This window comes from Myxine glutinosa, chromosome 1, assembly GCF_964187855.1.
Source record: "Myxine glutinosa chromosome 1, kmMyxGlut1.1, whole genome shotgun sequence".
Taxonomy (NCBI): Eukaryota; Metazoa; Chordata; class Myxini; order Myxiniformes; family Myxinidae; genus Myxine; species Myxine glutinosa.
This window is the reverse complement of record NC_136261.1, coordinates 268,575,935-268,596,392: the sequence shown is the minus strand read 5'-3', so window position 1 is coordinate 268,596,392 and position 20,458 is coordinate 268,575,935. Positions and strand designations below refer to the sequence as shown.

Sequence of the window (20,458 nt, the reverse complement as noted above, 5' to 3'; positions counted from 1 at the left end):
ATAGGTCACCATAGGCCAAAGTTCACCAACTTTGTCGAATTTCTAAAATCCTCAATTTTCATCCGATTGCCTTGAAATTTTAAGCAGATTTGTGCTACTTGAGCCGTGGACATTCAGAATTTTCGCATACATCGAAGCCTGTATCTTTGCGTATTGACACGACGGTGAATAAACTATCATGCGATTTACTTCAGGTCTGATACAGGTATCACGTATCAGATATATGCCTTATTATTATCTATGGATTGATACTTATTGTATCAATGGATTATCATGTATTCATCGGATTCATACCGCCGACCATAATACCAAGCTTCCCTACTCTACGTTCACCATGCTATCCCTGGTCATCATGCGGTCCCCATATGCATCTGGAGGCATTTTTAGTGTCGCCCCCTTCATCCGTTGTTTTCCAGACAACCACGAAACGTCGTCAATATGCAGTATCCCTTCCATATGCCAAGCTTACCCATTTTCGAGAGGATATCTCTGATGGCTCCGAAAATATTTTGGATTAATTTCGGAGAAATTCATTGAATTTTACAGTAGGTACGTACGACAAAAGTACATTTTTTACATTGCCGCTGTATGATGCGCACGTAAGTAAGAGCCTTCAAAACTGACAGGGCCACAGAACCATGGGAGGGTCTGTGCCGAGTATAAATTCTGAGGCTGAATTATATGTACTGACGGAGATACCACGCCGCAGTCCGCACCGGAGCTAAAAACCCTCCTTTTTGACTCTACATGACCCAGTTTGACGTGGTCGTTCACGGAAACTGGCAGGATTTCAGAGTTAAACTTTTAACACAAGGTCAGGCATGTTGTATACAATAAAACAATGCATAGAAATCGTAGTCCCACGAGTTCGGAACGAAACTCATTTTTTTGGCACTATTTCAGGCCTCAGCTTGAGGCCTATAAGGGTGATCTTGTTTTGTGTCTGACTAAACGAGTCCCACCGTATGTAGTGCCCGTTAAGGGTAGGCTTTTGGTACATGTTGGTCAGGAATCTATGCACAGACTTCTTGACGAGCAAGTCTAGGAAAGGAAGTGTGCTCAGTTGCGCCATCCCAAAAGTTAATTTGAATACACAATGCAGTGTGTTTAAATGAGCAAGAAAGTCTGTGCACACAGCAGCAAAATCAACAGTCGCAAATGTATTGTTATAGTAGGGTGGTTACGTGGACAAATCGACCACCTGCACGATCCCCAATTTAGTGACCGGTTGTAGAAAGAGACCATCGGCTGTCTGCCAGGAAAGTCCAAGCAGTCTTTTCATCATTTTTCTGGCGGACAGAAAACTCTAACGAGGATCTGACCCTGCAGCCGATTTGTCCGTTAAATAACATGGGCTGAGCAATTGCACCCAGGACACACCTACTGCGGTTTTAGAATGCCTTCCTATTGAAGTTCGGTGCCAATTTCAAATGGCCATGGATTTACTCACGCTACAGTTATGATAATCCCAACTCATGAACCGCATACCAGGCCAACACACCAATGGTGCAAACAGGTTTAATAAGTAATAAAAGTGTTTGGGGAGAACAGGGAAGAGAGAGAGAGCACGTATCACATTAATTCACAATTCATCTATATCCCCACATGTCCACGGTATCTTGTTTGGCTTATCCCTTTGATCTTAATCAGTCATTCTACAGTGGGTAAAGATCAGCAGCCTCTTCCCTCACTTCAGACCTTGCCAAAATTACAAGATGGTGAAGCAAACACTTGGAATAAGTCTTTCAATCCTAACAAATCTCACACCATCACTCGCTCTTTCTCCAAAAGGGCCATCTGGCAAACCCTCCCATCTGCTTTCTTACCATCGCTCGGAAAGAAGTTCAATAACTCAAACTCCTGGATCCCACAATCAGTCATTAACTTTTTTTTGCAAACCACATTTCCTCCTAAACCAGTCACCGACTGAGCATCCTCCTTCATACAAAGTCCTTCTTTTGCACACCTGAACTCCTATCTGTAAAGTCCTTACAAGATTGATGGCATTGCAAATCAAGGGATTCAGAGACACAAAGTAAGCATCCAAACAGCGGTTTATTTCCGGAAGTGACGACACAGGAAAAAGCCCTCGGGGCGCCCAACAGGTGGCAGATCCCGGGAAAGGATATGACATCACAGTATGTCACAATTCCCCCCTTAAAGATCAAGGCGCATCAGCGCACGACATTTGCGGCTCGAATGCCTAACAGCAACTGGTGGTTCGGTAATGACACCGCTCACAGTGGGTGAAACATCCTCGACTGGAAAGACATTGGTCGTGGACGTTTCTGGTGAAGGTTCTACAGGTGCAGGTGCAGTTACGAGGGGCGATAAAGGCACTCTCTCAGATGGTTGTACAGGTAGCGGTACAAATACAGGTGGTTCTGCTGGTGTGGTATGACGCAACCTGAGTTTATCAAGGTGCTTCCGCTGAAGTCTACCATCAGACAGTTTAACTAGGAAAATCGGACTGCCAACACTCTCGATAATTACCTCAGACAACCACTTCTCACCCAGGCCGGCATTGAGAACAAACACAGGATCATTTACATTAATTTCACAATTCACAGACATACGGTCGTGATAATGCTTCTGCTGGAATTTCTTCACTTCGACATCGGCCACCTTATTTGGGTGCAAAAGTGACAACCTTGTCTTTAACTCGCGGCCCATTAACATTGATGCAGGAGAATGACCAGCAGCATGATGCGGTCATGTGCGATAACTCAATCGGACTCGGGCCAAGCGAGTTTGTATGGTCCCTTCCGTAACACGCTTTAGTCCACTCTTCACGACCTGAACCGCTCTCTCAGCCTGGCCGTTGCTGGCAGGCTTGCATGGAGCAGAGGTATAATGCTTGATGCCATTTTGCTTGCAAAAGCTCAGGAACTCTGCACTGGTATAAGATGAGCCATTGTCCGATACAATGTAATCAGGAATACCATGAAAGGCGAACATACTGCATAGAGCTTCGATTGTAATGACCGAGCCTGTAGAGGGTACAACAACAGCCTCAAGCCACTTTGAGTGGGCATCAACGATGACAAGGAACAACTTGCCTAAAAAGGGTCCAGGATAATCAATGTGTAACCTCGGCCAAGGTTTAACTGGCCATGACCACATGTGGTGCTTCCGGCGGTGACTTAGCATTAACCTGACATGTGTGCCACTGACGTAAGCAGGTTTCTATGTCATCATTAACTTTGGCCACCGCACGTGTGCTCTGGCTATAGTTTTCATAGTGACCATCCCCGGGTGAGCATCATGTAGTTCTGACAATATTGTCTCACGTAGTTTAGGTGGGATGATGATACGACTCCCCCAAAGGAGGCAATCCACGTCAACTGACAACTCGCCCTTCCTGTTTAGATACGGTTTAGCTTCACTTGCACAAGATGACCAATCACCCGACAGGACACAGCGTCTGACATGCGACAATGTGGGATCGTCGCTCGTACCTCTTGCAATTTGCTTTGCAGTGACTGGTGCTTTCTCATGAACAACCTGAGACAGCAGATGAACAACATTACCCGGTAGGGGTGGTTCCGCAATAGTTTGTGGAAGCGGTAGACGAATCAATGTGTCTGCACAATAGATTTCACGTCCTGGCCTGTACACAAGCTTGTAGTCATAACCAGCAATGGTTAGAGCCCAACGATGCACCCAACCAGATGAAGTCGGTGATACTGCCTTATCCTCCCCCAACAGACCGAGGAAGGGTTTGTGATCAGTTTCCAATATGAAATGTCGGCCATAAAGGTACTGGTGCATTTTACCTACTCCAAAAATGCAAGAAAGTGCCTCGCGGTCAACCTGCCCATACCGACGTTCCGTAACTGACAGTTTCCTCGATGCATATGCAACAGGTTGTAAAAGACCAGCATCGTTGGTTTGCAATAGTGCACAACCTACTCCGTAAGATGATCTGTCACAGCACAACGTGAGCTCTTTCGTAGGGTCGTAATGCACAAGCAATGGTGACGTGCATAACAGGTTTTTTACATCCCTGAAACAGCCTTGTCTTGAGCGTACATAACAGCCTTGTCTTGAGCAGAACCCCATTTCCAATGAACGCCTTTGCTCAATAAAATGTGCAACGGTTCCAAGACAGTACTCAGGTTTCGTAGGAAATTACCAAAGTAGGTTAACATTCCGAGAAAAGCCCGAAGCTCAGACACATTGGTGGGAGCTGGAGCGTTCTTGATAGCTTCCACTTTACCTGGTGAGGGCAAAATGCCTTTCCGTGTGATGCGATGACCCAAGTACTCAACCTCAGGGGCTATGAAGAAACATTTCTCATGACGGAGATGAAGGCCTGCACTGGAGAGACGGCTTAGCACTTCATTCAGGTTCTGGAGGTGTTCCTGGGCTGACCGTCCGGTCACCAATACATCATCCTGAAACACAAAAAAGTCTCTCAGCATCTCGTCCAGTGTTGCACCAAACTCAGTGTTCAGCCAGACGTCTGAGATCAACTACAAACTCATTCGCCGATTGGCCCTCACTTCTTTGTGTGTATAAAACTTGTACCTTGACACGATTTTCCCCGGCTTTGGTTTGTAATAATAATAATAATAATGCATTTATTTTATATAGCGCTTTTCAGGAAGCCCAAAGACGCTTTGACAGAGTGCAAAACATAACGCATAGCAAAACATAAAGACAATTGCAAAAAAAGAAGAATCAATAGGGAAATATTCAAAGCACAAAGGAGGGAGAAGGAGAGGAGATAGTCAGGGGTTAGATGCTGTGGGTTAAATGTTGAATGCAGTGTTGAACAGGTGGGTCTTGAGTGATGTTTTGAATGTGGTGAGTGAGGAGGAGTCTCTGATGGTGTGAGGTAGCGAGTTCCAGAGGGTGGGAGCAGCGATGGAGAAGGCCCTGTCCCCCCAGGATCTAAATTTGGTCCGGATGGGGGGGGTCAGGAGGTTGGTACCAGCAGAGCGGAGGTTGCGGGTGGGAGTGTGTCTGGAGAGGAGGTCAGCCAGGTAGGATGGGGCCAGGTTATGGAGGGCTTTGTAGGTCAAGAGGAGGATTTTGTACTGGATTCTCTGGGAGATGGGGAGCCAGTGAAGCTTGTAAAGGACGGGGGTGATGTGGTCACGGGTCCGGGAATGGGTGAGTAGACGGGCAGCGGAGTTCTGAATGTATTGGAGTTTATTGGTGATTGTTGAGGGTGAACCATAAAGGAGGCTATTGCAGTAGTCCAGACGGGAAGTGATGAAGGCGTGGATGAGGGTTTCTGCAGCCACAGAGGAGAGGGATGGACGGAGACGGGCGATGTTTTTCAGGTGGAAGAAGGCTGTCTTTGTGATCTGTTTAGTGTATTTGTCGAAGGAGAGGGTTTGGTCAAAGATGATGCCAAGATTCCGGATGTGAGGGGAGGTGGACACTGGGAAACCGTCGATGTTGAGGGCAAAGTTATGGGTGGACTTGGTGAGCGTTTTTGGGCCAATGATGATTATTTCAGATTTATCACAGTTAAGTTTGAGGAAGTTGATTTGAAGCCAGGATTTTATTTCAGTGATGCAGTTTGTCAGGATAGAGTGGGTGGCGGTGGAGATGGACTTGGTGGAGATGAAAAGCTGGATGTCATCGGCGAAGCAGTGGAATTGGAGACCATGACGGTGGATTAAGTGACCGAGGGGGGACAGGTAAAGGATAAAGAGGAGGGGGCCAAGAACTGAACCTTGGGGGACACCTTGGGGGAGGGGAGCAGTGGGGGATTTGCAGTTATTGATGGAGATGAACTGACGTCTGTCAGAGAGGTATGATTTAATCCAAGAGAGGGCAGTGCCGGTAATGTTAAAGGTGGTTTCAAGTCGGGTGAGGAGGATGGTGTGATCGATGGTGTCAAAGGCAGCGCTGAGGTCGAGGAGGATGAGAATGTTGAGGTTGCCAGCATCAGAGGAGAGGAGAAGGTCGTTGGTGATTTTGAGGAGAGCAGTTTCAGTACTGTGGTTGGACCGGAATCCGGATTGGAATGTTTCATACAGGTTATTGGCAGAGAGGTGATGCTTGAGTTGAGTGGCTACAGCGCGTTCCAAAACCTTTGACAGAAAGGGTAGGTTGGAGATGGGTCTGAAGTTATTTAGGGTGTCAGGGTTTAGTCCAGGTTTTTTCAGAATGGGGGTAACAGCAGCAATTTTGAGGGATGGTGGGACGATGCCTGTAGACAGGGAGGAGTTTATTGTTGCAATGATAAGTGGAGAAAGAGCAGGAAGGGAGGCCTTGACAAAGCTGGAGGGGATGGGGTCAAGAGTGCAGGTGGCAGTTTTCATTCCGATGAGGAGTTCAGAGAGGTCAGTAGGGGAGACTGGGGAGAATTGAGACAGGGGATGGCAGGATAAGGGGGGGCAGGTGGTTTGAGGGGGAGCGGGTGCGGCGGTGGTCAAGCTGTTGTAGATGTTTTCAATTTTGCGTTGGAAGAATGAAAGGAAGGAGATGCAGTTGTCTATTGTGAATGACTGGGTGGTGGTGTTCAGGGGGCTGAGGAGTTTGTTTATTGTAGAGAAGAGTGCTTTTGGGTTTCCGGAGCCAGAGTGGATAATTTGAGAGTAGTAGGCGGAGCGGGCGCGGGAGAGGGCATCTTTATAGTGTTGTATGTGGTCCTTGTAGGCCTGGGAGTGAACTGTGAGACCTGTTTTATTGCGGAGTCTTTCAAGTTGGCGAGCACGAGTTTTCATTAGGCGGAGCTCAGGGGTAAACCAGGGAGCAGAATGGGTGAAAGAAACTGTTTTGGTTTTTATAGGCGCAATTTGGTCAAGGCAGGAAGAGAGAGTGTGGTTGTAGTAGTCAGTGAGGTCAGAAGGGGTGTGGAGGTCAACGAAGGGAGAAGTGGACATTTTTTCAGAGAGGGTCGATGAGAATGAGGCAGGTGAAAAAGCGTTTAGCTTACGGAAGTTGATAGTGCGATAATGCCTTGGTGCTGGGGTGGGGATGTTGATGGTCAGAGTGATGGCTAGGTGGTCAGAGAGAGTGAGGTCGGAGCCAGAGAGATGGTGCAAAATTAGTCCAGTAGAGCAGACAAGGTCCAAAATGTGACCACGGTTATGGGTAGGAAAGTTGACATGTTGAGTGAGGTTAAAGCAGGTGAGTAAATCAGTGAAGTCAGTGGTTAGCGTGGAGTCAGTGGAGTCCATGTGGATATTGAAATCACCAAGGAGGAGGATTGAGGGGGAGAGGGAACATAGCTGGGTCAGAAAGTAGGAGAAGTCAGACAGGAATGATGGGTGTGGTTTGGGAGGGCGGTAGACAACAGCCATGACTGACTGTGTGTGACCAGAGAGTTTAAAAGCCAGGTGTTCAAATGATGGAGCAGATGAGATGGAGATGAGGTTGGTCTTGATGTCTTGTCGGTGAATAACGGCAATTCCACCACCTCGGCCCTCCGAGCGTGGTTTATTGATGTAAGAATATCCATTGGGTGTGGTGAGGTTGAGCGTGTAGTAGTCCAGTGGTTGTTGCCAGGTCTCAGTGAGACAGAGAAAGTCCAGTTTATTTTCCAGGATGTAGTCGTTCAGGATGAGGCATTTGTTGTTGAGGGACCGGGTATTGAACAGGGTGAGCTTGATGTTGTTTTGTACGGCGGGTATGAATCCAGGTGATTTGGCCAGGGTTCGCAGACAGGAGGTGCGATTTTGTGCGTTGTTGTGACCAGGTGTGTTGGGACGATGAGTGGGAGTGCGCTGAGCCGACCAGAGGATGGGGATGGAGTGACCTGATTGTAAATAAACAAACTTACGACCGGAGCCACGGTGAATGTACCTGGGTCGACGCAGGAGTCCATTCGATCTGATTGCAGAGATGCATGATGGGGTGGAGCGGGTTTTAAGCAGGAGAAGCCTTGCGGCAGAGTACCGCAGAGCCATGCCAGCAGGAGCGAAGGCAAAGCGAGCACGCGGCCAAGGGTGAGGAGGCGAAACAATCGACACAACCAACGGGAGTGGGCCCGAGGAAACAGCGATGGAGCCGAGCAGGTGAAGCCCGGAGCAGCAGAGCAGAGCCGGGACCGCGCAGAGGAAGACTCAATGGCCATAAATCCGCCACGACCACCAGGAAAGCAAGACACGGACAATGGTCCAGTCAGAGAAGCGGCGAGCAAACGACGCCAGCGTCCTCTCACGACCGGACCGGAAAACGGAAGTCAGAAACCAGAAAGTGATTGGTCAAGGCAGGAAGAAAGAAAGTTCTATGATGGAATACCGAGTTAATATTCATGTTCTATGATGGAATACCGAGTTAATCTTCATGTTCTGTGATGGAATACCGAGTTAATCTTCATGTATTATGATGGAATACGGAGTTAATCTTCATGTTCTATGATGGAATACCGAGTTGGGTGTGGTTATGGGTAGGAGTCCGGTTTCTCATGACGGAGATGAAGGCCTGCACTGGAGAGACGGCTTAGCACTTCATTCAGGTTCTGGAGGTGTTCCTGGGCTGACCGTCCGGTCACCAATACATCATCCTGAAACACAAAAAAGTCTCTCAGCATCTCGTCCAGTGTTGCACCAAACTCAGTGTTCAGCCAGACGTCTGAGATCAACTACAAACTCATTCGCCGATTGGCCCTCACTTCTTTGTGTGTATAAAACTTGTACCTTGACACGATTTTCCCCGGCTTTGGTTTGTAGTGTCTCTGCACCAACTCATCCATGCATCATCGATGAGTGATTATAAACAATGTGATGGGTGTTTTTGTTTGCTGTATTGGGTTGATGGCGACGGGGAGTGGGGGAGAGGTGGTGGTGGGTCTTTACTGCGGGAAATGTGTGGAGGTGGCACAACTCAGGATTTTGGTTGATGGGTTGAAGCAATGTATAGCAGCTTTGCGAGATTAGTCAGAGGTTGGGGGATTTGTTTAAGCAACAATAATTCAATGTGTCCCATAAACAATTGCCAACATAATATAACACTTACCCCGGCTTTGGTTTGTAGTGGTGCACCATGGGTGCACCATGCACCAAGGTATCCTCAGGTATTTTGTTACATAATTTTCAAGCAATCTCAAACTGTCAAAACTGGTATCGTTCTTCAATTTATCATTCAACTGCTAATCGGAATGGACAATGTGAGCTATTTTTTGTAAATCATCTTGTTATTTTGTTTACCTGACAAAACAATCGGAAAACAATCTGCAAAACAATCTGCAAAACAATCTGAGAACAATCTGCAAAACAATCTGAGAGAAATCCAACTTTTTTGAAGTAGAAATGCTTTTGCTGACGATTTATCGTAATAAGGGGAAAATAAAAGGGAAAAACTGAAAAGAAAGTTAAGCAATAACATTTTCCTCATGGTGTTTTCTTTTTTTCAATGTGATCAAAAATATGTTAAATGTGTTTTGATAGTAAAATGCACTTGTTATCCCCAGGCTTTTTGAAGAAAAAAAAACAAAAACGGGGGATATTGTAATCGGCTGTCTGTCGGTCCGTCGTCTGTCCGTCTGTCCGTCACACTATCTCCTCCTCAACGGTTGTGCATAAATTTACCAAACTTGGTAGTTATGATCAACACATGACACGAAGGTGCAAGAGTAGTCATTTTGGCCTCACCTCCCAGGGAGGTCAAAAACCAAAAAATGCAATTACAGACACATTTTAAAACATTCTTTAAATGAAACTTTGTTGATGTAATCAACATTGAGGGATGCATGGAATAGATAATGATTTATTGGATTTGACCTCCCGTTCATGCCTCGGGTGGGGACTTGGGGTCACAGGGCTCAAAATGGGGGAGGGAGGAGGAAAATTGATGTTAAGTCATTCCTGGGGGAACTTTTTGCTGTCTTTTAACATTGCTTTAGGTGGGAAGCATGGGGATTGATGATGGTGCACAATCGACTTTGCTCTATGTTAAATTCTACTCATATTTGATGGGCTATGACAGTTTTGTATGATTCAGACAAAATAAGTCGGTCTACATATAATGTAAGAATCAGGTCGATATTAGGTCTAGTGCTATTTAAACACCCCTGTAAAACACATTTGTGGTGTTAAGTTTGATAGCGAAAAGTAAATACAAAGAAAGATGAATATGTTTTCTTCTTGATGTCTAATTCAACCCCAGATCTGGTGCCGCGTTGTTATCACAGTGTTCAACTACTTCCAAGTGACCAACTTCTTCTGGATGTTTGTGGAAGGATGCTATCTGCACACAGTCATTGTCATGACCTACTCTACGGACAAGTTTCGGAAGTGGCTCTTTCTCTGCTTAGGCTGGGGTGAGCATAGTTTTATCTTACTATAATTTACCAAATGTCCGTCTGTCTGTCCGTTCGAAGGTACCGCAAAAACGGAGGAACCGATCGCAACGATATTTTGGGTGGGTAATTCTGGGACCCCCTGGAGTAAAATATATTGTTTTTCCAATTTTCCAGTTTTTCCAAACACGATGGAATAATATTTACTGATATGAACAGTGATGTGGCTTTTGTTGACATTCTACAAATACTGTTTATTCTACGTACCAGGAGAGAGTAGATCGACTCCTGACGAACTCATCCTATATAAACGTGTGGCTCCGAAGTAACACAGCAGCGTGTGCAAAGCGACTGAGAAACAGGTGTAGCGGCCGCTTCCGTGTTACAGATTCGGCGCGCACTCTTCACACATAAACGTGCGACTGAGAAAGACGTGTAGCGGCCACTTCCGTTTTGCAGAGTTCAATCTTTTTTCAAACTGGGTGCCATGTACTGTTTAGATTTTGATGATTTGCGTGTGGTATGATTCAACGGATGTTTATATGAATCGTTTAAAATAAAAAAGCCTTCAATTTCTGATATTTTGCCTTTTCATTTGGGCTTCCATATTTGAGCCCCGCCCATAGGGCGGGTACCGTTGCTAGTTATTATAATGGACAAGTTCAAGTAAAAATTTATTTCGAATATGAAAATCTGAATGAAATAAATACCCTTGTTTTAAGTTGGAGATATAGAGCACCACTGATAATGCTCCTATTTTAAGGAACGAATATCAACTCATAATGGACAGTGAATTGTTGATAATTTCTACTTTTTAATTATCAAAATCTGTTGAGCCATTGTGTAGAAATTATGTTATAACTTTATTATGTCAAGTTAATTGAACAGTTATGGCCAAATAGTAACTGCAGATCAAACCAAACTAGAGTAAAGTCAATGGCATGTCATCGTAAATCTCAACGCTTTCCACCAAAATAAAAATTAAAACACGGCAAAAAGTTCCACCAGGAATGATCCAATATCAAATTTTGAGTTAAATTTTTTTGTTTTGCCCCTTGTGACTCTAAGTCTTCATCACTTGGGACATGAACCAGGGGTCAAATCCAAAAAATTGTTACATATTTCATGCGTTCCCCAATGTTGATTGCATATACATTAATAATGTTTTTGGGTACTTGACCTTTTGACCCGGCCTCAGGGCATGTGGCCAAAAATGTTGCTGCACTATATTGCCATGTAGTGGTCATAACTACCAAGTTTGGTGAATTTCTGCACAACCATTTAGTTCCTTAGGAGGAGATAGCGTGACGGACGGACAGACGAAAAGACAGACAGACAGACAGACAGACAGCTGGAGCTATCCATTTACAATATTATCCTTCCATTTTTGTTTTTTTTAAAGCATGGGGATAATAAGGAAAAATGCAGCATTTGGTTCGATTTAAAGGAAAAAAATTGAAAGAGGAATGACGTGTGATGCTACGGCAATATGTGGTGCTCATGAGTCTTTAATGCTAGGGGATGCCATTTAATTATTTTTTCATCTTTTTGGTGGTCAGTCAGGGGAGGTTGGGGTTGTGGAAGCTGGGGTGGGGAAGCTGGGGTTGGGTGGAGTGGGAAGGGGTGTTAAGGTCATGGCATAATTAATTTTGGATACAACAAATAATCCATGGAATCTATCACTTTGATATCAGGAGACTACGGTGATATATACAATTGTTCTCTCAAGATTATTTAATTGCTAATGTTGGTTATATTATTTTGTTTCCTTCAGGTATTCCAGTGCTCATAATCACCATCTGGGCTCTGATGAAACAACATTATGAGAACAAAGAGTAAGTGACAACTTTACCTACTCTGGCATTTGATAACTCAATTTCCTTATGCCCAATTACAAAGTTATAAAAGGGCGTTTAAAAAGTTATCGGGGTAGGGTATTCCTTGGAACCCTTGGGCTATGATCTTGTGCATTATTAACCTGATCTTGTGCTTGTTATATGTCATTCGTTTCATTCTTTTGACGTTTTTTTCTTTTCCAAGATCGAGGCTCATGGAAGAGCAAGGTGATGAAGGTTGGAGCTGAACTTGGTTGGATATGAACTGACAGTTGGAGAGCATGGAAACAGTTCAACACAATAGGCAAAGGAATGAATGAACAGTAAGAAGGTAGGGAGATGTGGGGTGGAAAGACAGCAGCTTACAAGCAAGAATTTTGGGATAAGAAAAGACAATGGCAGTAATATAGATTGTAGGTAAGAATGGGGCATGTTGACATGTGATGGCAGTGCACTGCTTGTTTAAAGCCCTGAATGAAAGAGTGGAATACAATGGCCTCTGAAAGCCAGTTCCACATTTGGGAGAAGTAAGGGAAATTTTGGGAGTTTGGCCATGAGCAGATTACTGGAATAACATGTAAATAGTGAAGTTTCGCAGGAGGGCCGGAGGGTCTAGAGAGCAGAAGGAGCTAGGCTGGAGCAGTGGCACCACCAACCTTCCTGTGATATGACAGCAACAGACGTGCTTCGCCCTCATCACAGGAGATTCCAATAATATTTATAGTTTTGGATTTCACAGAGTCCCGAAGAGACATATATGATGCCAGGGTGCTTGTCCATATGGGAGAGCAGGACTCAATTGAGCTTTGGGCAAAAGTATAATAGAATGAGAGTACAGTAAAACCTCGCCTTCCGCTGGGGTTACGTTCCTGTAAACTTCTGCGAATCGTGAAATCGCAAACGGCAACAGTTTATAAAATGCAAGTCAATGAGATAAATTCCAGCCCCCTAAATTTTAAGTCCAAAAATCATTAATTTTAATTAATTTTAAAAATAAGACTTTTAATAGAACAAGTCAGGAGACGACGATGGTTCACGAGCGAGCGGTATTCAATGACAATGCTCAATGAGCAATGTTATGAAGTTAGTTAGCTACACAATACCGAAAATTCGGTTCCATTCTGACAACTTTGAAAATTTGACCTTTGTGACCTTCAAAGGTCAAAGGTCGAAGATTCTGAAATTTGTTGGAAAACTTTTATTTCATGATGTATGTGATAATATAAGATCATGTACGACATTTCACCCTATCAGGAAGCGAACAATGTAATAAAACCATCAAAAATCGACTTTTCTAAATTTCGTGACCTTGTGACCTTGACCTTGGGGCGAAAATGAAAAATCGAGCTCCGTGGGGCTAGACACAAGACATTGGCCGAACCAAATACCGAAACCCCTGTCAGATTCCACCAACTCCCTCGGAGAAGATGTGGCTTGAAATTGATTACCCCCGAAAAAGACATCTTTTTCGGGTGTCGCTCCGCCCACAATGGGCGCAATACGCCCACTCGAGGCAGGACACAACTAGATCATGATATCAACCTCCCACCCAAGTTTCATCAAGATCGGATGATATCATCGGGTAGTTATTCTGCGGACAGACAGACACACACACAGGCAGAGGCACACCCAATGACGAATATAGTGGTCACTTGATAACTCGTGAACCAAAAATAGGAACAATTGAGTAACACTTAACATAAATAAGAAGGCTTTTCTGCTTCGAGTACCTGTAAAGTGCGGTGCAGTATTGTGATGAAGATGTTGATGAGTAGCCCCAGTCAGTTCAACTTGAACAGGTACACGATATGGAGATGGCCGATCAATCTCCCAGGAGACACTACACCCACAGATTATCTTTTTCCACTAATGTCATCACTTTCTTCACTTTTTTCTTCTGCCCTTCAGCAGATGCACCACTTAATGGACGTTATCGACCCATGGTTAAACAAATAATTGCAATAATAGTTTATCCAAAGTTTTACCACAAAAAAATGCTTTGGACCGCAAGTCACCAACTGCTAAAAATAAGCCGCCAGAAGACACTGATGCCAGAAGATGCAGAATGTAAATTTTCAAAATTTGGTCTATTTTTCGGCTATACTGTGCAGTAGTTTAATTCAATAGGTAATGTTAAATTAAGGAAAATACTTTCATCCAAAAATTGAAAGTGTTTAAAAACTTATGAAAACCGAATGAGTTTAAGGGAGAGAGGACTTCACTCTCTCCGTGGGTACACAGAATTATCGGCGCGGAGGAGGGGAAAGGGTGTCTAAAAGTTAAGCGCAGACACGTGAAATTAGTCCGGTTCACTATGTTTTTTCGTTCAAAATTTTGGTAGATTAGCAAAACTATACATTTTTGGAATATTCAGAGCATGATGAATCCAAAAATTAATGTTGGCATTTGCGAATTAATTTTGCCGAAAATGACACTCAGGACAGTGATGAAGATCTGTAAAAGCATATTCCTGAACGGTATAGACCTAGTAGATCCTGTGTATAGGACTTATAGTTCAATCTGATACTAACAAGGCTGCTTTCTAGCTTTATAAACCCATACCTATAACTTCAAAGGACTTGCAATAGCATGTATTATGTAATACAGTTATATCACAAAATATAAAGACAATGGTTTTCAATTACCTTTGTTTGTTGCTTTTCTATAATCCTGAGCACTATTTTGAGGCCTTTATTGCATTCCTTGACCCAGAAAACATAGGATTAGCATATTTAATTAAGTCTCTAGGTTGACTAGAAGCCGAGATCGCGCAAAATATGTATTTTATGGCGGCCATTTTGAAAATCCAAAATGGCGGCCATGCAGGTGTCTGTGCAAATGCCAACATTGATTTTCGGATTCTCTATGCTCTGGTGATTCCAAAAATGTACAGGTTTGCTAATCTCCCAAAATTCTGAACCAAATTATATTTGTTAACATAGTGAACCTGACTAAATCGCAGACCATGATTACGCAGACGGCAAGATTTTACTGTAACCTTGATTTTCCAAGCAAACACTTGGAATGATGGAGGATGCCCAGTTTTGCATCTGACTTTGGTGGCTAGGTTTGTTATATGGTCAGCTGAAGAGATGTCATGGCTGAAGATGAGGCCGAGAAATTCAAGAGACTGATCCGTTTGATATCATAATCCAGAAGTTTACTATGACACAAAATAATGGATTTTACAGACATTGAGCGTCGAGGTGTTGGAAAATTTTAATGCAAAGAGGGTTCCAGCTCCAAAGTAATCCACTGGTGTATCGTGAAGATGCTTCTTTCATATTTCTTCATTCGCTAAATTGGCAGCTGAGTTTAAACATGGATGCCAGTGCCTGGAAGTTGAAATTCCCAGTCAATGAGATCAACTTACAAATTGTTACCCAAGTCACGGCATGAATAATTTAGGTTGTAAAATATCTGTCGACCTTGGAGTTTGTCAAGACAGCATTTCCACCATCATGCACAAACACTTGGGCATGTCAATTAGGTTTCGCCAAGACGAGTCCCCTGAAACCTCAGCAGTCGCAATGGACAGCAACAACTTGCATCATCATTCTGTGCGAGCTACAGAAATGGTTAGTGCAGATCCAGCCAAATTAATCACTCATCTGGTAAGTGATGATGAAATCTAGCTTCATCACTATGATCCTGAAACCAAATTGGAATCTACATAATCACAGCATGAGGGATTACTGACACCCAAGAGGTTTAGTGGCCAATCTTCAACTGCCAAGATCATGGCCTCAATTTCCTGGCATGCTAAGAGAATCCTGAAGATTTACTGTATGCTTCATGGAACTAAAATCACAGGGGAACATTATGTCAGCCTGATGATGAAATATGATGAAAATAGGCCTGATGAAAATATATATGTAGCAGCAGGCCATTATGGACAAATGCTGAGGGATGTTGAGCAAAGTTGTATTCCTCCTTGCCAACAGTGCTCCTGTATACAAGGCCCATGTTGTGCAGCTGGCCATTCTTTAGTGTGGCTTCAAACAGCTGGATCACCTTCCATCCAGCATAGACCCTGAACCCCATTGACTATTATTTGTTTCGGAATTTTGGGATGCCACCTGCATGTCTGTCGAATAATCCAGCAATGAGGAACTGACTGATGCCACCGAGGCATGCCTGAAAGGGCAATCTTGAAACGACTTGGCATAGACTGTTTGAAGGAAGAATGGAGCAAGTGTTTTGAAATCGAAGAACATAATATTGAAAAAAAAAGTTGGCATGCTTTCGACTTTTCGATTGCCCTCGTACTTGTTACCCTCGCCAGACGAGAGGGTTTTGCATTTGAGTCCGTTTGTTTGTCTGTTTGTTTGTCTGTTTGTCTGTTTGTCCGCACAGAATAAATATGATTTTCTCTGCGACCGTTGGTCCGATTGACAGGACCTTTTCACCATAGGTGCAACTCCACCTGTATAATTTTATAAATGATAATGATGACGTCATCGGTCACGTGGTTCGGTCGCCATGTTTGTTTTAACACAAAAGCCTTAAAAACCACTGAAAATACATCCTGGCGAGGGTTTGCAATCTCTGATTGCTCTTTTCTTGTTAAGTACTTGTGAAAACATCTGTTGTTATTGTGTATCTTCTGCTTTCTTTGTTCCAAGCTTTTTTTGGCACAGTATCCTGACACTATAATCTACCATATAAAACACATTGTCAGTTTGTGTGTTTGTACAGATGTCTGTCCCCCTTCATAAGGCTAGGTTTTAAATGCCAATCTTTTAACACGAATGTATGTTCACTACGGTCTATTTTTGAGGATAAAACAAACTCGAAAAACATTTTCCATAAAAGAGTAATTATGTTTCTTCTATTGGAATTGTAGACGGTGGCTTGCAAACCGAGCCTCAAGGGTGGTGTACAGAAGCGTTTAAAAAATAATAAATACAAGGTGCAGGGAGGTGAAATTTGCTGCACGTGATGTGCAACGTGTGCAGAGTAAACCGAGTGTTCATTTGCGTCTGTAGGATGTCTAATAAATAAAGAGGATATAAGCACATCTGACAATAGGCCCAGGCTTCAGACTTTGGCACACTCACGAGGCACGGAGGTATATAATAAACTGGAGAGCCAATGACGGCTGTCGGCTGAAGCTAGCGGAAGTTGCTTGGCGGCCATATTGGGAAGCCGATTGTGACATTCGTCCACATCCATCAGGGCAAGTAATACAATACACCGGACTCGAACATGCAACTAAATTGGAAGTTTATTGTTCAATAGTTGTTATTTTTCCTTAGCTATCTGATGCCAATAACTGCAAATGAGGGTTGTATAAATTACAGCACTAGGTGGTTTGCCATTGCCTTCCCACTTCGCAGTAGCAGTAGGTAGGGCAGGAAGTTGTTCAGGGTCCTGGTACGAATCCCGATCCTGGTATTTCACGGGCAGGGCGACTGATCATCCTGGCGAACGTTAAGCCGGCTGTCTTGTCTGCTAGTGAAGGAGCTGGGGCTCCCACGTCGATCGGGGAATCGGAATCGGGGAATGGAAGCTGAATGACAGTTGGAAAGTGCCTGTAGCATACTTTATGATAAATGGATTGTCGGGGAAGGAACAGGCGAATTTGGTGACACAATGTCTACTAAAATTGCATGATATCGGTGCAGAGGTGGTTTCCTTAACTTGCGATGGACCGTCCGCTCATTTGACAATGTTACGTGAGCTAGGTGCCGACATCACGCCGCAGAATGTGAAACCAACATTTCCCCACCCAGCAAATCCCGAAAAGAAAATTTGTGTTGTACTCGATGCATGTCACATGCTTAAACTTGCAAGAAACTGTCTTGGATCCATGAAAATGATGGAGGATGGCAACAAAAAAGTCATCGCGTGGAAATACATCCAGGCACTCTTTGATCTGCAGAAGAGGGAAGGCTTGCGTCTGGGAAATAAGCTCTCCCGGAAACACATCGAGTGGAAGAGCAATGTCATGAAGGTGGACACAGCTGCTCAGACATTGAGCACTAGTGTGGCAGATGCAATTCGGTTTTGCAGGGACACTTTGCAACTATCAGAATTTCAGGGCAGTGAGGCTACCTGCCAATACATTGAAACATTGGACAAACTGTTTGACATTCTAAATTCTCGCAATCCATTGGCACGAAACTACAAGGCACCACTCATGACATCACGAGAAGGACTTTTCCTGCCATTCCTGGATACTGCCTACAGTTACTTGTCCAACATCAAAAACATGAATGGTCAAGTTATGACCAATACGCGTTTGAAAACCCCCTTCATTGGTTTCATGATCTGCATAGAGAGTGTCAAAATTTTGTATTTCACATATGTCAAACCTGCCTCATCTCCCCTGCGATACCTGCTCACGTACAAAATGAGCCAAGACCACATTGAACTTTTCTTTGGAGCGGTCCGCATTGCATGTGGAAGTGGGAATAACCCAACGGCCCGGCAGTTTGTTGCCGCATATAAGCGCCTCTTGATGCGACATGACATCAAGTCTGCAAGTGGGAACTGTTCTGCACAGGACTCAACCAGAATCCTGAATGCGGCTTCCTTCAAGTGCGTTGCAAAGCAGGCTGTGCCTGACGAGAGTCACGACATGTTGGTGGCCAGACGATACGACCTGGAGTTGAGATCGCCGGCAAAAGAGGACCACGACTATGCGGATATTCCAAATTTTGAGCAACTTTCCATCTTTACAGAGTCATGTGTTGGCTATATTGCCGGCTATGTGGTGAGGATGGTGAGGAAGACTCTGAAGTGTAGCCAATGTCTTTCTGCATTGACCAGTAACAACGAAGAATGGCAAACCACACCAATGTACAGCCTGATTGTTACCAAGAACAGGGGTGGCCTCATAGTTCCCTCGCACAGTGTTGTTCGTGTCTGTGAGGCGACTGAACGCTGTGTCAAGAGGCTCCTGGCTGTAAGCAATGGCAAAATGCCTCGTGAAAGTGGGATAAGAGTGGCAATTTCCACTTCTGTCCTTTCTGAGGTCGGTCGGTCTACATTTGCTTCCTTGGATCGGCACATGTTTGACTGTGAGGCAGACAGCAACCATGTGTTTGCTTTAATACATTCTGTATCACAATCATACAGCAAGATACGTTTCCATCATGTTGTGAGAACACTCGATGATGACATGAAGGAAGAGCGCATCAGGAAAAAATATTGCAAACTGGTCCTGTTTGCTCACCAGTGAGGCAACACCAGAGCAAGCTGAAATATAAGAGCGACCTCATCTCTACATGGTGTGGGTGTGTTTTGTGGGTTAACTGTGAATTGTGTGGGTTAACTACATGACAGCGTTTCATGTCATTTATGTGACTGACTCACTGTTGATGTGTTGCTGACCCATGTCAGTGTAGAATAAACTCTGGTTATCATTATATCTGCGTGGTTTCTAACATCTCGGTAATAGAAACATACACATCTTAGTTACAATATAATGACTGAATTAAGTAACATCATATAACATGACAACAAATCAGATCTTTATATTGAGGAATATTATAGAACAAGCCAAAGAATGGCAAACGACGATGTACCTCAATTTTATAGATTTCTAGAAAGCTTTCGACTCCTTGCCCAGAGAAAGTCTGGGTCATAATGGAGAAATACAGCATACCTGGAAAATTAGTGAACCTTGTAAAAGCCCTTTACCAAGACTTTCAATGTGCGGTCGTCGACCAAGGTGAAACAACAGAATGGTTCAAGGTGAAGACAGGAGTTAAACAGGGGTGTAACATGTCAGGATTCTTATTCCTACTAGTGGATGATTGGGTCATGAGAAGGACGATAAAGAACACCGAGCGGTAATTTTGGGCACTTTTTTTTCAAACAAGCTCTAAACCATTGGATTCCCCAGGAAAAATGCGTCTAGAATCAACTTCAAACTTAATGAACACCATTTCCTTAAAGAACGGGATTCTGAGCCCGAATATCAGTTCAAATATTAGTATTCTATATTAATTAAATAGTCGGCGGTCCTAAAATTCGCTCCAGCTGCATCATCAGTGCGCCACGCCTTTGCTTTGACAGGCTTACGATCGGCTTCCCAATATGGCCGCCAGACTATTTCCGGTGGCTTCACGGCGGCTAATGCTGCGAGGTGGCCAATTGGCTCTCCATATTATATACCTCCGTGTCACGAGGCTGCACCGTCGAATAAACTATTCCATCCCGTAATTTTTAACGGACTTTTTCTAGTGCTATAATAATATGAGTGCCCTTACAAGGAACTTCAATGCAGGAGGCCAGTCAACCAATCAAGTCTGTGCAATGGTAGCTAACCCCTGGTTGTTTATCCACATTGTGCCTTTTAAACTCTTAACGCCAAGCAAGGAGTCAGCACGTACCATTTTTAACGTCTGTGGCATGACTTGGCCGGGATTCTAACAACCGATTTGCCAGAATCAGAGTGGACGCTCTAAGC

At 44.0% G+C, this 20,458-nt stretch overlaps 1 protein-coding gene across 1 annotated transcript in view; it reads left to right on the top strand.

The window, feature by feature from the left end:
- LOC137439711 (corticotropin-releasing factor receptor 2-like) overlaps positions 1-20,458 on the top strand; it is a 318,876-nt gene that overhangs the window by 103,725 nt on the left and 194,693 nt on the right. Inside the window, exons 7-8 of the mRNA XM_078786781.1 lie at positions 10,072-10,225; positions 11,979-12,039. Coding sequence (XP_078642907.1) covers positions 10,072-10,225; positions 11,979-12,039 — 215 coding nt within the window. The remainder of the gene's footprint in view (positions 1-10,071; positions 10,226-11,978; positions 12,040-20,458) is intronic.